Source organism: Pagrus pagrus (assembly GCF_965226575.1).
Source record: "Pagrus pagrus genome assembly, chromosome: 14".
Classification (NCBI taxonomy): Eukaryota; Metazoa; Chordata; class Actinopteri; order Spariformes; family Sparidae; genus Pagrus; species Pagrus pagrus.
In genome coordinates, this window is record NC_140198.1 from 8,485,407 (window position 1) to 8,509,505 (window position 24,099).

Here is a 24,099-nt window from a genome sequence, read left to right on the forward strand (position 1 = left end):
GAGACCAGGAGAGATTCACCTGCCCTCAGACAACTTCTGCCCTGAGACCAGGAGGGATTCACCTGCCCTCAGACAACTTCTGCCCTGAGACCAGGAGAGATTCACCTGCCCTCAGACAACTTCTGCCCTGAGACCAGGAGCGATTCACCTGCCCTCAGACAACTTGTGCCCTGAGACCAGGAGAGATTCGCCTGCCCTCAGACAACTTCTTCCCCGGGAGACCAGGAGAGAGAGTTGACTCCCTTTTGTCCAACTATGTTGCCTTAAAACAGAAAAATACAACTTTGGCCCTGAGACCAGGAGAGATTCACCTGCCCTCAGACAACTTCTGCCCTGAGACCAGGAGAGATTCACCTGCCCTCAGACAACTTCTGCCCTGAGACCAGGAGGGATTCACCTGCCCTCAGACAACTTCTGCCCTGAGACCAGGAGAGATTCACCTGCCCTCAGACAACTTCTGCCCTGAGACCAGGAGAGATTCACCTGCCCTCAGACAACTTCTTCCCCGGGAGACCAGGAGAGAGAGTTGACTCCCTTTTGTCCAACTATGTTGCCTTAAAACAGAAAAATACAACTTCCGCCCTGAGACCAGGAGGGATTCACCTGCCCTCAGACAACTTCTGCCCTGAGACCAGGAGAGATTCACCTGCCCTCAGACAACTTCTGCCCTGAGACCAGGAGGGATTCACCTGCCCTCAGACAACTTCTGCCCTGAGACCAGGAGAGATTCACCTGCCCTCAGACAACTTCTGCCCTGAGACCAGGAGAGATTCACCTGCCCTCAGACAACTTTGGCCCTGAGACCAGGAGAGATTCACCTGCCCTCAGACAACTTCTGCCCTGAGACCAGGAGAGATTCACCTGCCCTCAGACAACTTCTGCCCTGAGACCAGGAGGGATTCACCTGCCCTCAGACAACTTTGGCCCTGAGACCAGGAGAGATTCACCTGCCCTCAGACAACTTCTGCCCTGAGACCAGGAGGGATTCACCTGCCCTCAGACAACTTCTGCCCTGAGACCAGGAGAGATTCACCTGCCCTCAGACAACTTCTGCCCTGAGACCAGGAGGGATTCACCTGCCCTCAGACAACTTCTGCCCTGAGACCAGGAGAGATTCACCTGCCCTCAGACAACTTCTGCCCTGAGACCAGGAGAGATTCACCTGCCCTCAGACAACTTCTTCCCCGGGAGACCAGGAGAGAGAGTTGACTCCCTTTTGTCCAACTATGTTGCCTTAAAACAGAAAAATACAACTTCCGCCCTGAGACCAGGAGGGATTCACCTGCCCTCAGACAACTTCTGCCCTGAGACCAGGAGAGATTCACCTGCCCTCAGACAACTTCTGCCCTGAGACCAGGAGGGATTCACCTGCCCTCAGACAACTTCTGCCCTGAGACCAGGAGAGATTCACCTGCCCTCAGACAACTTCTGCCCTGAGACCAGGAGAGATTCACCTGCCCTCAGACAACTTTGGCCCTGAGACCAGGAGAGATTCACCTGCCCTCAGACAACTTCTGCCCTGAGACCAGGAGAGATTCACCTGCCCTCAGACAACTTCTGCCCTGAGACCAGGAGGGATTCACCTGCCCTCAGACAACTTTGGCCCTGAGACCAGGAGAGATTCACCTGCCCTCAGACAACTTCTGCCCTGAGACCAGGAGGGATTCACCTGCCCTCAGACAACTTCTGCCCTGAGACCAGGAGAGATTCACCTGCCCTCAGACAACTTCTTCCCCGGGAGACCAGGAGAGAGAGTTGACTCCCTTTTGTCCAACTATGTTGCCTTAAAACAGAAAAATACAACTTCCGCCCTGAGACCAGGAGAGATTCACCTGCCCTCAGACAACTTCTGCCCTGAGACCAGGAGAGATTCACCTGCCCTCAGACAACTTCGGCCCTGAGACCAGGAGAGATTCACCTGCCCTCAGAAAAACTTCTGTCCTGAGACCAGGAGGGATTCACCTGCCCTCAGACAACTTCTGCCCTGAGACCAGGAGAGATTCACCTGCCCTCAGACAACTTTGGCCCTGAGACCAGGAGAGATTCACCTGCCCTCAGACAACTTCTGCCCTGAGACCAGGAGAGAGAGTTGACTCCCTTTTGTCCAACTATGTTGCCTTAAAACAGAAAAACACAACTTCCGCCCTGAGACCAGGAGAGATTCACCTGCCCTCAGACAACTTCTGGCCTGAGACCAGGAGGGATTCACCTGTCCTCAGACAACTTCTGCCCTGAGACCAGGAGGGATTCACCTGCCCTCAGACAACTTTGGCCCTGAGACCAGGAGAGATTCACCTGCCCTCAGACAACTTCTGCCCTGAGACCAGGAGGGATTCACCTGCCCTCAGACAACTTCTGCCCTGAGACCAGGAGAGATTCACCTGCCCTCAGACAACTTCTTCCCCAGGAGACCAGGAGAGAGAGTTGACTCCCTTTTGTCCAACTATGTTGCCTTAAAACAGAAAAATACAACTTCCGCCCTGAGACCAGGAGAGATTCACCTGCCCTCAGACAACTTCTGCCCTGAGACCAGGAGGGATTCACCTGCCCTCAGACAACTTCTGCCCTGAGACCAGGAGAGATTCACCTGCCCTCAGACAACTTCTGCCCTGAGACCAGGAGAGATTCACCTGCCCTCAGACAACTTCTTCCCCGGGAGACCAGGAGAGAGAGTTGACTCCCTTTTGTCCAACTATGTTGCCTTAAAACAGAAAAATACAACTTCCGCCCTGAGACCAGGAGGGATTCACCTGCCCTCAGACAACTTCTGCCCTGAGACCAGGAGAGATTCACCTGCCCTCAGACAACTTCTGCCCTGAGACCAGGAGGGATTCACCTGCCCTCAGACAACTTCTGCCCTGAGACCAGGAGAGATTCACCTGCCCTCAGACAACTTCTGCCCTGAGACCAGGAGAGATTCACCTGCCCTCAGACAACTTTGGCCCTGAGACCAGGAGAGATTCACCTGCCCTCAGACAACTTCTGCCCTGAGACCAGGAGAGATTCACCTGCCCTCAGACAACTTCTGCCCTGAGACCAGGAGGGATTCACCTGCCCTCAGACAACTTTGGCCCTGAGACCAGGAGAGATTCACCTGCCCTCAGACAACTTCTGCCCTGAGACCAGGAGGGATTCACCTGCCCTCAGACAACTTCTGCCCTGAGACCAGGAGAGATTCACCTGCCCTCAGACAACTTCTTCCCCGGGAGACCAGGAGAGAGAGTTGACTCCCTTTTGTCCAACTATGTTGCCTTAAAACAGAAAAATACAACTTCCGCCCTGAGACCAGGAGAGATTCACCTGCCCTCAGACAACTTCTGCCCTGAGACCAGGAGAGATTCACCTGCCCTCAGACAACTTCGGCCCTGAGACCAGGAGAGATTCACCTGCCCTCAGAAAAACTTCTGTCCTGAGACCAGGAGGGATTCACCTGCCCTCAGACAACTTCTGCCCTGAGACCAGGAGAGATTCACCTGCCCTCAGACAACTTTGGCCCTGAGACCAGGAGAGATTCACCTGCCCTCAGACAACTTCTGCCCTGAGACCAGGAGAGAGAGTTGACTCCCTTTTGTCCAACTATGTTGCCTTAAAACAGAAAAACACAACTTCCGCCCTGAGACCAGGAGAGATTCACCTGCCCTCAGACAACTTCTGGCCTGAGACCAGGAGGGATTCACCTGTCCTCAGACAACTTCTGCCCTGAGACCAGGAGGGATTCACCTGCCCTCAGACAACTTTGGCCCTGAGACCAGGAGAGATTCACCTGCCCTCAGACAACTTCTGCCCTGAGACCAGGAGGGATTCACCTGCCCTCAGACAACTTCTGCCCTGAGACCAGGAGAGATTCACCTGCCCTCAGACAACTTCTTCCCCAGGAGACCAGGAGAGAGAGTTGACTCCCTTTTGTCCAACTATGTTGCCTTAAAACAGAAAAATACAACTTCCGCCCTGAGACCAGGAGAGATTCACCTGCCCTCAGACAATTTTGGCCCTGAGACCAGGAGAGATTCAACTGCCCTCAGACAACTTTGGCCCTGAGACCAGGAGAGATTCACCTGCCCTCAGACAACTTCTGCCCTGAGACCAGGAGAGATTCACCTGCCCTCAGACAACTTCCGCCCTGAGACCAGGAGAGATTCACCTGCCCTCAGACAACTTTGGCCCTGAGACCAGGCCCTCAGACAAAATTGCGGGAAACAATGGTCTCTGCCCTGGGACAAGATGAGACTAAACAGCCATAAGGAAATCCTTCAAAACAACTTCTGCCCTGAGACCAGAAGAGACAGTTTACTCCCTTTTTTCCAACTACGTTGCCTTCAAACAGAAAAACACGAATTCTGCCCTGAGACCACTTTTTTCTTCATTGAAAATAACAAAAAAAAGTTCAATTGACCTTATTCACTTGTTCACTTGCTTGATTTTTATAGCCAGTTTCTTCAACAAACAATGGCCTTTGACTGTAGACGCGTCAGGTGGTGTAACTGGTTTGTGTCAATTGGTGTAACCAGCATTTTTCAGAAAAATATTATAATATACAGGAAAAGCCATGTAGAATAAGTTGTAATCCTCTATTGCAATGTATTAACAGATTTTTTAACAGTTTATACATAATTTGTTAAATATCATTTACAAAGCACAAAGTATTTTTTGTCCTGCTCTATATTACAAAAACACATACGATTTTAAATTAAAATAATCCTAATAAAATCTATCTTCATGTGATATTTTAAAATTAAGTAACTTTTCGTAAGTACACTTGCATACACTCTAGGTGGAAAGAAATATTTATTATTTCTCCTTTTGTTGTGGTTACACCACGTGACATATTCAGGGGCAATCAGTCTTACCTTTCGTAAAAAATAGTTCAAATTTTTTAAAACATTTTTGAATTGCTCATAATGCAAACCCTTATTTGTCACTGACCCGTTTGCCTCCTGTCTTTGTTTTTTTTTTACATGCTTGTTTGTAAAGTGCAATATAAATAAAGTTAAGTTGAAATGAGGATAAAAACAACAGATACTACTTTGCTGTTACTGACAATAATGTCTTTCTTGTTCTCGTCAACAAATTTTCCCTCCATACCAATTTTCTTTTGCAGTTTTTGAACTTTTTATTTTCATTTCACTTCTCCTGCAGCCCAGTTTTCATTTTCAGTATTATATATTTTTTTATAATTAGTTATGTACTAAGGAAAATCATTTGTCGCAGTTAATGAGCTCATCAGATTCAGCTGTCGCACGAGACCAAACATCTTTTTCTCAGAGTAACATAATAGATGTCACTCTGAGAAAAAGATGTTGCAGGCAGACATAAACAGATCATCTGGTAATAATAGGCTCTGCACGCTCTGAAGGCGTTTCAGTGGTCTGATGAAGGACACAAACCAACATGTTGTGGGTTTTAGTATCTCATCATCGGTTCAGTTTGTATTGTCTTGAGTTGCAACTCAGCAAAAGGCGAGTTGCAAAAATTGAGGTGGTGGGTAAGAGGAGGATGTTAGCCAAGCTGACGTCAATCATGGACAGCAGCAGACTCTCACACCAACCGCAGATCATTCATCCCCACAGCCATCAGACTGTTTAACTCAAACACTACCTGAACAATCACTTTCCACTCACTTGTTTGTTTTTTGTAAATATCTTATTTTTTTCTATTTATTGTCGTATTTGTCTGACTCTTTTTCCTGCATGTTGAGCTGTTGTAACAATTGAATTTCCCTGTTGTGGGATAAATAATGTCTAGCTGATCTAATCTAATCTACAAAAAGACACAATAAAGTCATATGTCAGTAAAACAGATGAAAAGAAACATAATTTAGAAAAAGTAAAACAATTTGAAACAGGTGATACATCAATCTGACAGTTGAGATAGTTTCAGTAACAAGCACATTTTAGATGCTGACCAAACCTGAAGTTAATTTACTTGTTTGTTCTTGTTTTCTCTACAGTCAGTGAATCCGGCAGCAGCAAAACTGTTGTTGGTCAAACCGGTCAGAACGTCATTCTGCCATGTACATACGACTTCAAGAACCACGGAGCGCTGTCAGTCTGCTGGGGTCGAGGAGACATACCACTATCAGGCTGTAACTACAAGCTCATCTCCACAGACGGTCGTAAAGTGATAGAAGGAACCAGAGCTTCCAGCAGGTATCAGTTACTGGGACGACTGGATGAAGGAGATGTTTCTCTGACAATACTGAACGTCACAGATTCAGATGCTGGACGGTACGGATGTAGGGTGGAAATCCTTGGATGGTTCAATGATGAAAAACATCACTTTGATTTGACCGTTGAGACAGGTGAGAAAATATTAAGATATTTTGAAGTTTGTGCAGGAAGGCTGAAGTTTGTACATCTTTTTTTTTATTTTTTTTTTATTTAAAGACCTCAATAATCCCTAAAATGTTACAAATGCAGTAGTCGGTAGTCAAACTCTAAAATCCAAAACAGATACTCTGTTGTTGTGTTTCATTTTATATACTATAAATACATTGTGACAAAGATGCTGATGTTTCCTCGCTGATGCTTTTAAAAGATATCAGACCTTTCACATCCTCTACACTGCTGAGAATCAAAAACACTGTCTGTCTGTCAGCAGGTGGCAGCAGCAGCATCAGCAGCGGCAGCAACAGCACCAGCACCAGCACCAGCACCACCAGCACCAGCACCAGCACCAGCAACAGCCGCAGTGTGGTGGTGTCTGTGTTGATCTGCTGCTTCCTCTTGCTGCTGTTCTTCATCATCTTCTTCATCCTCATGAGGAGGAGGAGGAGCCAGACGACCACAGGTACAACAGCCAATCAAGAAAAAATCAGAAAATCTCAACAGATTCACTTTAATATAAAATCATTGGATTATAATCTGCTCTTCTGCTTCAGATCTTTTTTTTTTTTCTTCTCCTGCTTCAGATCGACTGGCAGAAAATGATCAGCTGGCAGAAAATGTTTATGTGGTGATGCACGGTAACCACGGCAACGAGACAAAGGACGCAGAGAAGCAGGAGAAAGAGGAGGAGTCTCCTTATGGTAACACACACAAACACACACACACACACACACGAACACACACACACACACTACCACACACTAATTTGTCTAACTTTTTCTTCTCTCTACAGTTGTCTGTAATCCTGTCGTTCCAATGAAAACACCAATCACACAGCAGATGTCTGTAGATGTAGAGGACATCTACATGTGACGACCAATCAGAGCTCACCTTGTTTTCAGCATGCTGTGCCTCACCTGTACACAAGGACGAAATTTTGATTTCAGAGGTGGGGGGGACACAAGTATTTTTAATAAAACTCTTTCAGTTCACTGTGTTTTCTAGTAGTTCTTCTAGTTTTCTATTGCTACTTTTAAGTTAACTGTTCCCTTTTTTGGTTTGACTGGTTGTAAAGCATGTAGCAAAACATTATCACCCAATTCTGTGTTTCACCTTGTTAGTCAACTTCACTCCAACTCAGTACCACCAATTTTACACTTATTTTTGGAATATGGTAAACAGACCTCATTTACATAGCACCACCCAGTGGTGGGCAGGTCAAACTGGCAGGAATATCACAGGTGGGGAGAAATTGAATAAAATATCCATAATTCAGTGTAAGTAGTCAGTGAAGGTTTTGCAGGATGGGTGTAACACATTTCTTTGAGTAACTTACACTTTGACTTCTAAAGAAGTCTCTAATGTCCACTTTTCTTTTTTTAGACATCCTGGCTGCGCCTAATTACCAAACACATACACACACACGCACGCACGCACATATGCATATGGACACCGATTCAAACGTTAATGTTAATGAAACCTCTGATATTACAATGCTTCTAGCTGACGTGACCCAGGCAGAACAAACACCCAACTTACAGTGGCAGATCAATAAGGACTCCTGGGCAACTAGCAGACCGGTGTGCAAGCAAGATGGAGTGACAGCGGGGACGGCCAATCATACAAGACACGGCAGAGCCAATCGAGGAGCTTGTGGGCGGTCTAAACTAAGGGAAACAGGCTTCAGCTTGAGCGGCCATTTTCCGCTTGGTCCTAGTGCTTGACGTGTCTCTGTTTACCATAGCGTGACATTGTTTTTGGACAGTAAAAACTGCAGGGGACCAAAACGGCCTTTTGAAAAAGTGCAGGGGACATGTCCCCTGTGTCCCCCCCCCAAATTACGTCCGTGCCTGTACACAACGCACCTTTATTGTGCTGTCCACTGCCTCTCACCTGTTGTGCATTTTTCACTTCTTATTTTTTTTATATAAAACATTCAAGTAAACTCGTACATTGGTTTGTGATTAATTTGGTTATTTTTGTTTTTGGAGTTAGAATCAAAAACAATTATTACTGCACTCAGATAATTTTTTTAAAAAACTTATTTTCTATTGAATGTTTAACATTTATCATCTATTTAAATATTTGTCTATGATTTGTGCTGAATACCGTTCTGATAACAGCTGTTGTATTAGTGTTCTGCTCTAATTAAAACAGACGTCTCTCAAAGCCTATTTTGTCTCTAGTTGTTTTTTAAAACAGAAGGTGTCTTAAATCATATGAAAAGTATAAAAAAGTATGAAATGGCCACAAAGATAAACAAGGAGAAAGAAATACATATTTCAGTTCATGTTTCTTCCACATTTTAAAGGTTGAAACTTCCCGAGCTCTGTTGGCACATTGAAGGTGACCGTCCTCTCACCACTCAGCAGTCAAAGCTCTGCTTCTGTCTGTATTTAAAAACCCAATGAAGGGCGAAACTTGATGTACCAGATGGTTTGTTACACAGAACAATCTGGAAAGTCATTACCAGAAGCTGTTTGACAAAGGGGCAGGCCCTTAAAAACATAAATAAATACTTGGCGGGTGATTGAACGAACCCGTCTCGTCTATCACCGGCTATCTCAGGGTAACGTCAACCAATCAGATCAAAGGCAAGAGAGCACTACCACCAGCTGAGCCAACTGGTGAATCAAACTCTGTCTGAAGTCAGTCAAATGAAGAGCAAAAACACGTTAATCACCTAGAAAGTCCTTCAGTGTCATTCTTTGTTCATCTCTAAAGACACTTAACCTGTTAAAATTCTTGACAGTAAGTGTTATGTTGTGGTTTCTTTCTCGTGACAAATATACTTATCAGTCTTCATCTGGAACACACTTTGAGGTCACAGTGTCACATTATATCTGTTAATGTGACAGTCATGATCTCTTTCAGCTCCACAGACGTCTACAGAGCAGACGGCAGCAAGTTATACAGCAGGTATCAGTGCTGAGGTGAGACAGAGACTTATATTTCCCATGTGAACAGTAAAAAGGACAAAATGTGACTTTACTTTACGTGGTTCATATCATAACAAATCTTAACTCATTTGGGTACTTTTAGATAAAAGCAAGCAGATAAAAATACAAACAAAAACGGCATTTTTAAGTGAAACTGTCCTCACATTAAATAAAACGTGTTCAGTGTTGTCAGAGTGCCTGTAGCGCCCTCTGCTGGTCAGCAGACATATTGTTATAACTACCTGAGGAAGACGGTGGTCGATGATGCGGATGGATGTTAAACTCTGCTCCTGGCACATGAGGAGAAAGTAAGTTTGCTTCTTTGTTTTGTTGCTGTCAGCATGTGATGATGAAGATAAAATAGTTGTTTTCTTGCTGTAGTTTGGTGCTCTCGTTGTTGTTACTTCACAAGATGGCGTCGACCTGTTCCAGCGGCTGTGACGCAGCGTTTTTATTCCTTTCCTTGCTAATTATTCCCGTTATTATCTGTTTTATACTTCATTACCACGTTGTCATCTTCGAGAAGCTTCAAGCAGCATTTAGCCTTTACTTCATCTTCATGGTCGATCTTATCCACTGCTGTTAAAGTTGTATTGACTTTATTCACCTGTTAGACCGCACGGCTAATCCGCAGTAGCTAAGTTAGCTAACGATGCTAGGCTACAATACATGAATCATGTTCATATTTCCCGCCTCAAAAAGTTACTTACACACTAACAGTTGTAAAAGTATTGGTTAAAGTAGTTCAGGTATGTTATTTACAGAGCAATTAAGATCATATAATGCGATTCAGACGGTTTTTGTATTTGTTATATTTATTTAGATTAATACAAATATCCATCAAGTAGATGTAAGATACTGTGTGCCACCAAAACCTGACTAATACATTTATTAATACATGTTAGATAGACTTTATGTACCAGCATTGGTTTTGTTACTGGTTAAAGGTTTGAATTGAACATTTTAATGATGTAATTCAATCCAAAATGCTGTAAGAAACACATATTTATGAGGGATATGGCGCATTTTACCTGTAATATAACTAAAGCACTCATATCTTTATGAGTGAAATGATTGCAGTTACATAAACAAACAATATCTTTGTAACTAAACTGTGAACTATAATCTTATATCACATAATTAGCTTGTTCTTTTCTGCCATGTGGTCATAATTTACTGCAGTTCCGCTCTCTGGCCACCAGATGTCCTCATTGACTGCAGAGTGGCGCTGTTCTGCAGCTCAATGGTGCTTTTATTGTTGTGATGTGATCAAATATTGTTTCCTTTTTACTTGGAATTCATATCAGTTATCTGCAGGAAGTTTAAGTTTATTCAAGTAAAATAATGTAACTTTTTAATTTAATGAGATCACCTGCAGTGTGCTTAATTTTAAACATCTATCAACAGGATTAGTCTTTAAGTTTTTATCCCCCAGCCTAGTTTAAATCATGGACTGGAGTTCTGCTTGTAATTTATGGACAACATGCTGAGACTGTTGCACATTTTAATTGCTGTCTAATGAGAGAAAGTAGTGTTTTATTTTCATTGTGATGGAAAATAATTAATTTCTTCTTAAAATCCTGCTGTACTGTCGTAAAGTCTGAACTGTAGTTTGTTTTAGTGATTTGTGTCGTTTATATTCCTGTGAAATGAAACAAAAGAAAATGCATAGTTATGTTTTATTTGTTTCAGCTCGACAGCGCCACTTGTCCATTGACCCCGGTGTTGTGGACAAAATGGGTATTGCAGGTTTACTAAATATGGCACTCCTCGTTAGTATAGTGGTCCCGACGGGGAGGCACACATGTTTTAACTTATGAGAGACAAATATATGATGTAGACAAGTCAAAATGTATTTTAACTCATTGATAAAATCTGTAATACAGTTTATAAGCATCTTCTAAAGGCTGTAGCCTCTGCATGTGTCAGGCAGATAATCACAGTAGCATCTTTAATAACTATGCTGTTTCTGTGCCATCTACAGGCACTGAATGGTACAGCTGCACTTATTTAATGTATATTATTTTTATTTTTGCTGTATTAGAGTTTTTCGACACCTGTTTTCACACGCCACAGAGGATGAAGGGAGGTATGAAGGACTAAACACGACCTATTCATTAATCAATAGAGAAGCAAACACTTAAATAAAGGCTTAAATAAATAAATGGATATTTGAATTGTTAAAATAAGGGATAAGCAAACAAATAAATGCTAAAAATGAATACATGAAAAGATAATTTATCAAATAAATACTGTGTATGTGCAACACTTGTTGATTATCAGGATATTAATAAATATCTCCACATTGTTTTATTTCTTTTTGTAGAAAGAACAAGAAACGCAACTCTATTTGTTTGTGGTTGGCTATAATTTACTTTTAAAAGTCTTAGTTAAAAAATTTTATACTTTCAGCGAACGTGACAACGAGCTGCAGATATTTTTTGCAGCGTGGCACTGTCAGCCTTTGATGAAATAAAACTCTGAATTCGAGGAAGCAGCCGAAACCAAATGCCGCAAGCAGGAAGTCATGTGTTGAACATACCCTACGATTCATCTGACCAATATGTTCACACTAACACACTGTAGACCGTTAGAGGCTCTGAAGTCATCGGCCTGGTTAAGATATAGTAAGTGATGAGATGACCTCAGATAGTTCCTTTATCTCTGTGGTCCATATGATGAAATCATATCAGTAGATTTAAATCATACATAAAGACCAAACCACAATATTTCATTCCTGCCAGAGAAATATGAGATAAAAAAAGTAAATGATGAAGAAAATATAAAAATTCTAATTTGACTATAAACATTTATCACAAATAATTTTTACTTCATAGGTCTTAAAGGAATTTGGGGCAGGATCAAGAAATGAGACTCAATAGTGACATCAGCTGAGCCGGCGTGGGAGCGCGCATGAACTCTTCACAGCAGTGCAGCTGATGCCTTATCCCCTAGTATGACTTTTTAGTGGACTTTGTGTGGTGGTGGGTCGTTTGCTGGCCATAGCAGAATCCATTACTACCCAAACACTAGTTTGGGTCCACCACGCTTGTCTTCTTCCCGTATCCAAGTCGAAAGCCGTCGAGGACGCACATTCAGCGTTATCTGACGTCACATCCGCAAGGCTGCGCGGGAAATTCGGACCACGACTTGCAGTACATTATGCAGCACACAGCCTGTTCAAGGCAATGGAGAGATACGTGGGTGGGCTCATTCTTTTTGGTTTTGAACGCTTCATCACCCATTAGCATTAAAAAACTTAAAATGCATGTTTATTTTTTCACAAATCCTGCCCCATGTCCCTTTAATTGATTGATATTAATTCATCACTTACTGTTTAAAAGTTATTAATTCATAATGTCGTCTCTGCTAGTTGTTTTTATTTCGTGGATCATTTTTTACAGTGTGCAATGCAGCTGTGTGGTTAAATGCAGTGTTTGTGATGACAGTGCATCAGTGTGACTCGCTTCATCATGAAGATCGTTCTGCTTCTCGCTCTCCTCACAGGTACTCTGATCTTTACTGACTTCTTTCATGTCATTTCCTCATTTAAAAGTGATAAAAACAGGACAATAGAAAAGAAAAAATGGTCTTTCTCCCATTCTGCTGAGGTTTTTAACTTTAAACAAACTTCTCTTGTGCTCGTTGTTCCTTCTGAAGCCTCTGCTTGTGTTTTTATGACCATGTGTGTTTGTTATTAGTACTAGTATTATTATTATCATTATTATTATTATTATTATTATTATTATTATTATTACCTTCACTCTATTTAATTAGTCTTTTCTGTCTTTCTTTGTGTTTGCCTCCTGTCTGTTTGGTTTTACATGCTTGTTTGTAAAGTGCAATATAAATAAAGTTGAGTTGAAATGAGGAGGAAAACAACAGATACTACTTTGCTGTTACTGACAATAATGTCTTTCTTGTTCTCGTCAACAAATTTTCCCTCCATACCAATTTTCTTTTGCAGTTTTTGAGCTTTTATTTTCATTTCACTTCTCCTGCAGCCCAGTTTTCATTTTCAGTATTATATATTTTGTTATAATTAGTTATGTACTAAGGAAAATCATTTGTCTCAGTCACTGAGGTCATCAGATTCAGCTGTCACATGAGACCAAGCATCTTTTTCTCAGAGTAACATAATAGATGTCACTCTGGGAAAAAAGATGTTGCAGGCCGACATAAACAGATCATCTGATAATAATAGGCTCTGCACGCTCTGAAGGCGCTTCAGCGGTCTGGTGAATGACACAAACCAACATGTTGTGGGTTTTAGTATCTCATCATCGGTTCAGTTTTTATTGTCTTGTGTTGCAACTCGGCAAAAAGCGAGTTGCAAAAATTGAGGTGGTGGGTAAGAGGAGGATGTTAGCCAAGCTGACGTCAATCATGGACAGCAGCAGACTCTCACACCAACCGCAGATCATTCAACCCCACAGCCATCAGACTGTTTAACTCAAACACTACCTGAACAATCACTTTCCACTCACTTGTTTGTTTTTTGTAAATATCTTATTGTTTTTTGTAAATATCTTGTTTTTTTCTATTTATTTTCGTAGTTCTCTGACTCTTTTTCCTGTACTTGTTGCATCTTGACCTGTTGTAACAAGTGAGTTTCCCCATTGTGGGATAAATAATGTCCATCTAATCTAATCTAATCTAAAAAAAGACACAATAAAGCAAAGTCGTCTGTCAGTAAAACAGAAAGAAAGAGGTGAGAGAGGTGAAAGAAACATAATTTAGAAGAAGTAAAACAGTAACAAATCAATTTGAAACAGGTGATACATCAATCTGACAGTTGAGATATTTTCAGTAACAAGCAGATTTTAGATGCTGACCAAACCTGAAGTTAATTTACTTGTTTGTTCTTGTTTTCTCTACAGTCAGTGAATCCAGCAGCAGAAACGTCATTGGTCAAACCGGTCAGAACGTCACTCTGCCATGTACATACAACTTCAAGTACTACAGAGCGCTGTCAGTCTGCTGGGGTCGAGGAGACCTAGCACTATCAGGCTGTAACAACAAGCTCATCTCCACAGACGGCCTTAAAGTAAAAGAAGGAACCAGAGCTTCCAGCAGGTATCAGTTACTGGGACGACTGGATGAAGGAGATGTTTCTCTGACAATACTGAACGTCACAGATTCAGACGCTGGACGGTACGGATGTAGGGTGGACATCTCTGGATGGTTCAATGATGACAAACATCACTCTGATTTGACCGTTGAGACAGGTGATGTATATTGTTCAAATATTTTGAAGTTTGTGCAGGAAGGCTGAAGTTTGCACAACTATTTTTTTTATTAAAAAACTGTTTGAGTTTCAGCAGAGAGATCTACAACAGGAAGCAGATTGAAGCTTCATCTATTGGTTCGATAATAATTCCTCAATAATCCCTAAAATGTTACAAATGCAGTAGAAAGTATCAGTTCTTCAGAGGTGTGATGATTCAGAGGAAAACATATCAGCTGTAAGGATGATGCTCACGAGCGTCACTGGTTCAAATGTCCAAAACTTTAGAAGTCCAAGAGTGATGCGTTGAAGTCCAAAACTTTATCTTTTTTCCTCACTCAGGTCTGAATAAAAACAGGATGCATTCATCCTGTTTTTGAAATGAGTTTATTGATGTTTTAGAAACTTTTCCCCAATATGCGTATATCCTTTATATAAAGGATGTTCATAATGTCTTTTCCAATCAATTTGGGAAACTTGGGAAGCTACAGTTGTTTCGGAGAATGCTGCAACACTGTTTTGCTGTGAAGCTCCAGAAATGGTTTGTGGACTATGAACCCTAACCTGACTTTATCAGCATGAGGATGAATGCTACTTGAACTACTCGAACTTGAACTACTTGAGTACAAAAGTACTTACTGAAGAAGTTACTTGAGTAGTGAATAACATAAAAAAAAGAAACTCTAACTTGTAAAAGTATTGCTGTTATTATTATTATTATTATTATTATTATTATTATTATCATTATCTTCACTCTATTTAATTAGTCTTTTCTGTCTTTCTTTGTGTTTGCCTCCTGTCTTTGTTTTGTTTTACATGCTTGTTTGTAAAGTGCAATATAAATAAAGTTGAGTTGAATTGTGGAGGAAAACAACAGTTACTACTTTGCTGTTACTGACAATAGCCTTTCTTGTTCTCGTCAACAAATTTTCCCTCCATACCAATTTTCTTTTGCAGTTTTTGAGCTTTTATTTTCATTTCACTTCTCCTGCAGCCCAGTTTTCATTTTCAGTATTATATATTTTGTTATAATTAGTTATGTACTAAGGAAAATCATTTGTCGCAGTCAATAAGGTCATCAGATTCAGCTGTCACATGAGACCAAACATCTTTTTCTCAGAGTAACATAACAAATGTTACTCTGAGAAAAAGATGTTACAGGCAGACATAAACAGATCATCTGATAATAATAGGCTCTGCACGCTCTGAAGGCGCTTCGGTGGTCTGGTGAAGGACACAAACCAACATGTTGTGGGTTTTAGTATCTCATCATCGGTTCAGTTTGTATTGTCTTGAGTTGCAACTCAGCAAAAGGCGAGTTGCAAAAATTGAGGTGGTGGGTAAGAGGAGGATGTTAGCCAAGCTGACGTCAATCATGGACAGCAGCAGACTCTCACACCAACCGCAGATCATTCATCCCCACAGCCATCAGACTGTTTAACTCAAACACTACCTGAACAATCACTTTCCACTCACTTGTTTGTTTTTTGTAAATATCTTGTTTTTTTCTATTTATTTTCGTATTTCTCTGACTCTTTTTCCTGTACTTGTTGCATATTGATCTGTTGTAACAAGTGAGTTTCCCCATTGTGGGATAAATAATGTCCATCTAATCTAATCTAATCTAAAAAAAAAAGGCACAATAAAGCAAAGTCGTCTGTCAGTAAAACAGAAAGAAAGAGGTGAGAGAGGTGAAAGAAACATAATTTAGAAGAAGTAAAACAGTAACAAAACAATTTGAAACAGGTGATACATCAATCTGACAGCTGAGATAGTTTCAGTAAGAAGCAGATTTTTGATGCTGACAAAACCTGAAGTTAATTTACTTGTTTGTTCTTGTTTTCTCTACAGTCAGTGAATGTGGCAGCAGCAAAAGCGTTGTTGGTCAAACCGGTCAGAACGTCACTCTGCCATGTACATACAACTTCAAGTACTACAGAGCGCTGTCAGTCTGCTGGGGACGAGGAGACCTACCACTATCAGGCTGTAACAACAAGCTCATCTCCACAGACGGTCGTAAAGTGATAGAAGGAACCAGAGCTTCCAGCAGGTATCAGTTACTGGGACGACTGGATGAAGGAGATGTTTCTCTGACAATACTGAACGTCACAGATTCAGACGCTGGACGGTACGGATGTAGAGTGGACATCTCTGGATGGTTCAATGATGACAAACATCACTTTGATTTGACCATTGAGACAGGTGAGAAAATATTATTAAAATATTTTGAAGTTTGTGCAGGAAGGCTGAAATTTGTACAACAATGTTTTTATTTAAAGTCTTACAAGATCTACAACAGGAAGTAGATTGAAGCTTCATCTATTGGTTCGATAATAATTCCTCAATAATCCCTAAAATGTTAAAAATGCAGTAGAAAGTATCAGTTCTTCAGAGGTGTGGTGATTCAGAGGAAAACATATCAGCTGTAAGGATGATGCTCACGAGCGTCACTGGTTCAAATGTCCAAAACTTTAGAAGTCCAAGAGTGATGCGTTTAAGTCCAAAACTTTATCTTTTTTCCTCACTCAGGTCTGAATAAAAACAGGATGCATTCATTCTATTTTTGAAATTAGTTTATTGATGTTTTAGAAACTTTTCCCCAATATGCGTATATATCCTTTATATTAAGTGTTATGAATGAGACACACAGTACACACACGCCCACATCACACCCACTAAGGCGGGTCATTCATTGGCTGGACTGGAAGAGGCGGGGTTGGGTTCCTGAGGGCGTACGTGTGCATTAAGCAACAGACGGTGCACCTGTGGAAGAAGAGAAGAAGAAGAGAGAACAGAAGAAGTGGCATCTGGTCCCCCTCCCTTCATTTTTGGTTTTGTGTTAACGATTGTTTAGATACTCACCTGCGCTCGATGAAAGAGACTTTTAAGAAAACCTGAACGCTGAGCCACAGAGGCGAAGCAGCCCTCGCGCTTGGGTGCCTCAGGGAGGCCATGGAGGAGGACTATCGGTCGGCCTCGAGGTAATTCTAGCAAACCATCCGGCGCCTCAGGAAGGGGAAGCAGCCCTCCACCAACACTGTTTACAAAGGAGGTGGGGAGCTGTTGACCTCGACTGGGGATATCGTCGGGTGGTGGAAGGAATACTTGGAGGATCTCCTCAATCCCACTGACACGCCTTCCATAGAGGAAGCAGAGGCTGGGGAGGTTGATCCATTCATCACCCGGGCCGAAGTCACTGAGGTAGTTCGGAAGCTCCCCGGTGGCAAAGCACCGGGGGTGGATGAGATCCGCCCTGAGTACCTCAAGTCTCTGGATGTTGTGGGGCTGTCTTGGCTGACACGTCTCTGCAACATCGCGTGGCAGTCGGGGACAGTGCCTCTGGTCTGGCAGACCAGGGTGGTGGTCCCTCTATTCAAAAAGGGGGACCGGAGGGTGTGTTCCAACTATCGGGGGATCACACTCCTCAGCCTCCCTGGTAAAGTCTACTCCAGGGTACTGGAGAGGAGAATTCGGCCGATAGTCGAACCTCGGATTCAGGAGGAACAATGCGGTTTTCGTCCTGGCCGTGGAACACTGGACCAGCTTTATACCCTCCGCAGGCTGCTCGAGGGTTCATGGGAGTTTGCCCAGTCCACATGTGTTTTGTGGACTTGGAGAAGGCATTCGACCGTGTCCCTCATGGCATTCTGTGGGAGGTGCTTCGGGAGTACGGGGTCGGGGGCCCTCTGCTAAGTGCTGTACGGTCCCTGTACGACCGGAGCAGGAGCCTGGTTCGCATTGCTGACAGTAAGTCAGACCTGTTCCCGGTGCATGTTGGACTCCGGCAGGGCTGCCCTTTGTCACCGGTTCTGTTCATTATTTTTATGGACAGAATTTCTAGGCGCAGTCATGGGCCGGAGGGAATCTGGTTCGGGAGCCACTGGATTTCATCCCTGCTTTTTATCGACGATGTTGTCTTGTTGGCTCCTTCGAGCCAGGACCTCCAGCATGTCCTGGGGCGGTTTGCAGCCGAGTGTGAAGCAGCTGGGATGAGAATCAGCACCTCCAAGTCCGAGGCCATGGTTCAAAAGGTGGCTTGCTCCCTCCGGGTTCGGGGAGAGTTCCTGCCTCAAGTGGAGGAGTTCAAGTATCTTGGGGTCTTGTTCACGAGTGAGGGAAGGATGGAGCGTGAGATTGACAGGCAGATCGGTATCGGTCTGTCGTGGTGAAGAGAGAGCTGAGCCAAAAGGCGATTTACCGGTCAATCTACGTTCCTACCCTCACCTATGGTCATGAACTTTGGGTCGTGACCGAAAGAACAAGATCCCGGATACAAGCAGCCGAAATGAGTTTCCTTCACAGGGTGGCGGGGCGCTCCCTTAGAGATAGGGTGAGGAGCTCTGCCACACGGGAGGAGCTCGGAGTAGAGCCGCTACTCCTCCACATCGAGAGGAGCCAGCTGAGGTGGCTCGGGCATCTGTATCGGATGCCCCCTGGAGGCCTCCCTCGGGAGGTGTTCCAGGCATGCCCCACCAGGAGGAGGAGACCGTGAGGAAGACCCAGGACACGCTGGAGTGACTATGTCACCCTGCTGGCCTGGGAACGCCTTGGGATCCTCCCGGAGGAGCTGGAGGAAGTGTCCGGAGAGAGGGAAGTCTGGGTGTCCCTGTTCAGACAGCTGCCCCCGCGACCCGGCCCCAGATAAGCGGAAGAAAATGTATGGATGGATGGATGGATGGATGGATGGTCATGCAGAATAAGGCAATACGTTCATTATAATGACTAATAAAGAGCCAATAGACACGCAGCTATAAACATGCTAGTAAGCAACTAGTTAATGGTTCAAATTTTTTTCCAAATTCTAAAATCCAATACAGACACATTGTTGTTGTGTTTCATTTTATATACTATAAATACATTGTGACAAAGATGCTTTTTACAAATAAAGTTGGACTCAGCTCTGATGTTTCCTCACTGATGCTTTTAAAAGATATCAAACCTTTCACATCCTCTACACTGCTGAGAATCAAAAAACACTGTCTGTCTGTCAGCAGATGGCAGCAGCAGCAGCACCAGCACCAGCACCAGCACCAGCGGCACTGTGGTGGTGTCCGTGTTGATCTGCTGCTTCCTCTTGCTGCTGTTCTTCATCACATTCTTCATCCTCATGAGGAGGAGGAGGAGGAGCCAGACGACGAGGACGACCACAGGTACAACAGCCAATCAGGAAAAAATCTGAAAATCTCAACAGATTCACTTTAATATAAAATCATTGGTTTATAATCTGCTCTTCTGCTTCAGATCAGCTGGAGGAAAATGTTTATGTGGCGATGCAGGGTAACCGCGGCAACGAGACAAACGACGCAGAGAAGCAGGAGAAGGAGGAGGAGTCTCATTATGGTAACACACACACACACAGACACACACACACAAACTGACAGATGCTAACAGATGCTAACTTTTTCTTCTCTCTACAGTTGTCTGTAATCGTGTCGTTCCAATGAAAACACCAATCACACAGCAGATGTCTGTAGATGTAGAGGACATCTACGTGTGACGACCAGTCAGAGCTCACCTTGTTTTCAGCATGCTGTGCCTCACCTGTACACAACGCACCTTTATTGTGCTGTCCACTGCCTCTCACCTGTTGTGCATTTTTCACTTCTTTTTTTTTTTTTTTATAAAGCAATAAAGTAAACTCGTACATAGGATTTGTGATTCATTTGGTTATTTTTGTTTTTGGAGTTAGAATCAAAAACAATTATAACTGCACTCAGATAAAAAAAATAAATTTTAAACTATTTTCTATTGAATGTTTAACATTTATCATCTATTTAAATATTTGTCTATGATTTGTGCTGAATACCGTTCTGATAACAGCTGTTGTATTAGTGTTCTGCTCTAATTAAAACAGACGTCTCTCAAAGTCGATTTTGTCTCTGGTTATTGTTTAAAACAGAAGGTGTCTTAAATCATAGGAAAAGTATAAAATGGCCACGAAGACAAACAAGGAGAAAGAAATACATATTAACAGTTCATGTTTCTTCCACTTTTTAAAGGTTGAAACTTCCCAAGCTCTGTCGGCACATTGAAGGTGAAATAAATACTTAGCGGGTGATTGAACGAACCCGTCTCGTCTATCACCGGCTATCTCAGGGTAACTTCAACCAATCAGATCAAAGGCAAGAGAGCACTACCACCAGCTGAGCCAGTTGGTGAATCAAACTCTGTCTGAAGTCAGTCAAATGAAGAGCAAAAACACTTTAATCACCTAGAAAGTCCTTCAGTGTCATTCTTTGTTCTTCTTTAATGAAATAAACTCTCCAGTTCTGATATAACTGATGTTATAGCAACTAAGCTAACCTCTTGAGGAGCAGCCAACAGTCGCTTGTCTGGCTGGTCGTGACACCTTAACCATGCCGGTAGCTGCGAGTAGTTCCTCATCGGACATTTATGTTCAACCGCTGTAATTCAGCCACAAGCAAATAACTTGAAGCCTGGAAAGATTCTTGCAAATTCAGCATCCTCACACTTTGGGACTGAACCGTGTCGGTGCAGCTGCAAAGACTTGTGAAAGCTTATCAGTGGGAACTGTTGAGAGCAAGCAAGCAAACATGATGAAGAAAAACAACACAGTCACTTAAAAATGACAGCTGTCACTGTTAAAGCTAAGGTGGGTACGTTTTCTAGAAGCATTTTATGTTATATTTGTTAAAAATCTCTTGTCGTCCTGAAAGCAATCAATAAATCCAGTTTGTTGCAGGCGTGAAGGGAGAGGGTGGGATGTTTTCAGGTGGATATACTTTAACAATTTAGCTTGCTCTTGCCGGTTTACCCTATTTGACCAACCCCAGCTTTAAAATGAGTTGCCTGAGAGCTGAAATCGTACTTAATATGCCAACATTAGCTCCAGCAGAGTGGATAGTGGTGTCAACCTTTATAGCAGAACATGAAACCTGGCAGCTCTGGCTGACTACTGACTTGATTAAACATGTTTCCCTCTGCAGGAAGGACATCTCTAAAGAGACTTAACCTGTTAAAATTCTTGACAGTAAGTGTTGTGTTGTGGTTTCTTTCTCGTGACAAATATACTTATCAGTCTTCATCTGAAACACACTTTGAGGTCACAGTGTCACATTATATCTGTTAATGTGACAGTCATGATCTCTTTCAGCTCCACAGACGTCTACAGAGCAGACGGCAGCCAGTTATACAGCAGGTATCAGTGCTGAGGTGAGACAGAGACTTATATTTCCCATGTGAACAGTAAAAAGGACAAAATGTGACTTTACTTTACGTGGTTCATATCATAACAAATCTTAACTCATTTGGGTACTTTTAGATAAAAGCAAGCAGATAAAAATACAAACAAAAACGGCATTTTTAAGTGAAACTGTCCTCACATTAAATAAAACGTGTTCAGTGTTGTCAGAGTGCCTGTAGCGCCCTCTGCTGGTCAGCCGACATATTGTTGTAATTACCTGAGGAAGACGGTGGTCGATGATGCGGATGGATGTTAAACTCTTCTCCTGGCACATGAGAAAGTAAGTTTGCTTCTTTGTTTTGTTGCTGTCAGCATGTGATGATGAAGATAAAATAGTTGTTTTCTTGCTGTAGTTTGGTGCTCTCGTTGTTGTTACTTCACAAGATGGCGTCGACCTGTTCCAGCGGCTGTGACGCAGCGTTTTTATTCCTTTCCTTGCTAATTATTCCCGTTATTATCTGTTTTATACTTCATTACCACGTTGTCATCTTCGAGAAGCTTCAAGCAGCATTTAGCCTTTACTTCATCTCATGGTCGATCTTATCCACTGCTGTTAAAGTTGTATTGACTTTATTCACCTCTTAGACTGCACGGCTAATCCGCAGTAGCTAAGTTAGCTAACGATGCTAGGCTACAATACATGAATCATGTTCATATTTCCCGCCTCAAAAAGTTACTTACACACTAACAGTTGTAAAAATTTTGGTTTAAGTAGTTCAGGTATGTTATTTACAGAGCAATTAAGATCATATAATGTGATTCAGATGGTTTTTGTATTTGTTATATTTATTTAGATTAATAAAAATATCCATCAAGTAGATGCAAAATACTGTGTGCTACCAAAACCTGACCAATACTTTTATTAATACATGTTAGATAGACTTTATGTACCAGCATTGGTTTTGTTACTGGTTAAAGGTTTGAATTGAACATTTTAATGATGTAATTCAATCCAAAATGCTGTAAGAAACACATATTTATGAGGGATATGGCGCATTTTACCTGTAATATAACTAAAGCACTCATATCTTTATGAGTGAAATGATTGCAGTTACATAAACAAACAATGTCTTTGTTACTAAACTGTAAACTACAATCTTATATCACATAATTAACCATAATTAGCTTGTTCTTTTCTGCCACGTGGTCATGATTTACTGCAGTTCCGCTCTCTGGCCACCAGATGTCCTCATTGACCGCAGAGTGGCGCTGTTCTGCAGCTCAATGGTGCTTTTATTGTTGTGATGTGATCAAATATTGTTTCCTTTTTACTTGGAATTCGTATCAGTTATCTGCAGGAAGTTTAAGTTTATTCAAGTAAAATAATGTAACTTTTTAATTTAATGAGATCACCTGCAGTGTGCTTAATTTTAAACATCTATCAACAGGATTAGTCTTTAAGTTTTTATTCCCCAGCCTAGTTTAAATCATGGACTGAAGTTCTGCTTGTAATTTATGGACAACATGCTGAGACTGTTGCATTTTCACCACATTTTAATTGCTGTCTAATGAGAGAAAGTAGTGTTTTATTTTCATGATGAAAAATATTTAATTCCTTCTTAAAATCCTGCTGTACTGTCGTAAAGTCTGAACTGTAGCTTGTTTTAGTGATTAGTGAAACAAAAGAAAATGTATACTTGTGTTTTATTTGTTTCAGCTCGACAGCGCCACTTGTCCATTGACCCCAGTGTTGTGGACAAAAAGGGTATTGCAGATTTACTAAATATGGGGAGGCACACATGTTTTAACTTATGAGAGACAAATATATGATGTAGACAAGTCAAAAATAATTTCAACTTTTCATTGATAAAATCTGTAATACAGTTTATAAGCGTCCTCTAAAGGCTGTAGCCTCTACATGACAGTGTTAGGCAGATAATCACAGTAGCATCTTTAATAACTATGCTGTTTCTCTCCCATCTACAGGCACTGAATGGTACAGCTGCACTTATTTAATATATATTATTTTTTATCATTGTATTTTTTCTGTATTAGAGTTTTTCAACACCTGTTTTCACACTCCCCAGAGGAGGAAGGGAGGTATGAAGGACTAAACACGACCTATTCATTAATCAATAGAGAAGCAAATACTTAAATAAAGGCTTAAATAAATACTTGAATAAATAAATAGATATTTTCATTGTTAAAATAAGGGATAAGCAAACAAATAAATACTGAAATGAATACATAAAAAGATAATTTAATAAATCCTGTGTATGTGCAACACTTGTTGATTTTCAGGATATTAATAAATATCTCCACATTGTTTTATTTCTTTTTGTAGAAAGAACAATAAACGCAACTCTAGTTGTTCGTGGTTGGCTATAATTTACTTTTAAAAGTCTGAGTTAAAAATTCTTATATTCTTTCAGTGAACGGACAACGAGCTGCAGATATTTTTTGCAG

General features: G+C 41.9%; 2 protein-coding genes across 4 annotated transcripts; both read left to right on the plus strand.

The window, feature by feature from the left end:
* Nucleotides 1-4,446: 4,446 nt before the first annotated feature.
* LOC311269039 (uncharacterized protein) lies at nt 4,447-7,320 on the plus strand (the record flags this gene model as incomplete). The annotated part of the gene is made up of 5 exons (XM_084373020.1): nt 4,447-4,459; nt 5,948-6,298; nt 6,598-6,786; nt 6,908-7,024; nt 7,117-7,320. The coding sequence occupies 5 exons, from the start codon at nt 4,447-4,449 to the stop codon at nt 7,194-7,196; spliced, it is 750 nt and encodes a 249-aa protein (XP_084229146.1). The 3' UTR covers nt 7,197-7,320.
* LOC311269477 (uncharacterized protein) lies at nt 7,209-20,299 on the plus strand. Of its 3 annotated transcripts, none has more exons than XM_084373634.1 (6): nt 7,209-7,272; nt 14,143-14,490; nt 16,341-16,691; nt 19,481-19,639; nt 19,731-19,829; nt 19,907-20,299. In XM_084373634.1, the coding sequence occupies exons 1-6, from the start codon at nt 7,227-7,229 to the stop codon at nt 19,984-19,986; spliced, it is 1,083 nt and encodes a 360-aa protein (XP_084229760.1). In that variant the 5' UTR covers nt 7,209-7,226; the 3' UTR covers nt 19,987-20,299. The 3 variants fall into 3 exon arrangements, with proteins under 3 accessions (XP_084229760.1, XP_084229761.1, XP_084229762.1); XM_084373635.1 differs by having other exon boundaries at nt 19,484-19,639; XM_084373636.1 differs by lacking the exon at nt 7,209-7,272 and adding an exon at nt 12,721-12,769.
* The last annotated feature ends 3,800 nt before the right edge of the window (nt 20,300-24,099 follow it).

Coding starts and splice junctions, on each gene's coding strand:
- LOC311269477 (XM_084373634.1), top strand. CDS start 7,227: ATGCTGTGCCTCACCTGTACACAAGGACGAAATTTTGATTTCAGAG. Junction 7,273..14,142: donor ACGAAATTTTGATTTCAGAG/GTGGGGGGGACA, acceptor TTTTCTCTACAG/TCAGTGAATCCAGCAGCAGA. Junction 19,830..19,906: donor GGAGGAGGAGTCTCATTATG/GTAACACACACA, acceptor TTCTCTCTACAG/TTGTCTGTAATCGTGTCGTT.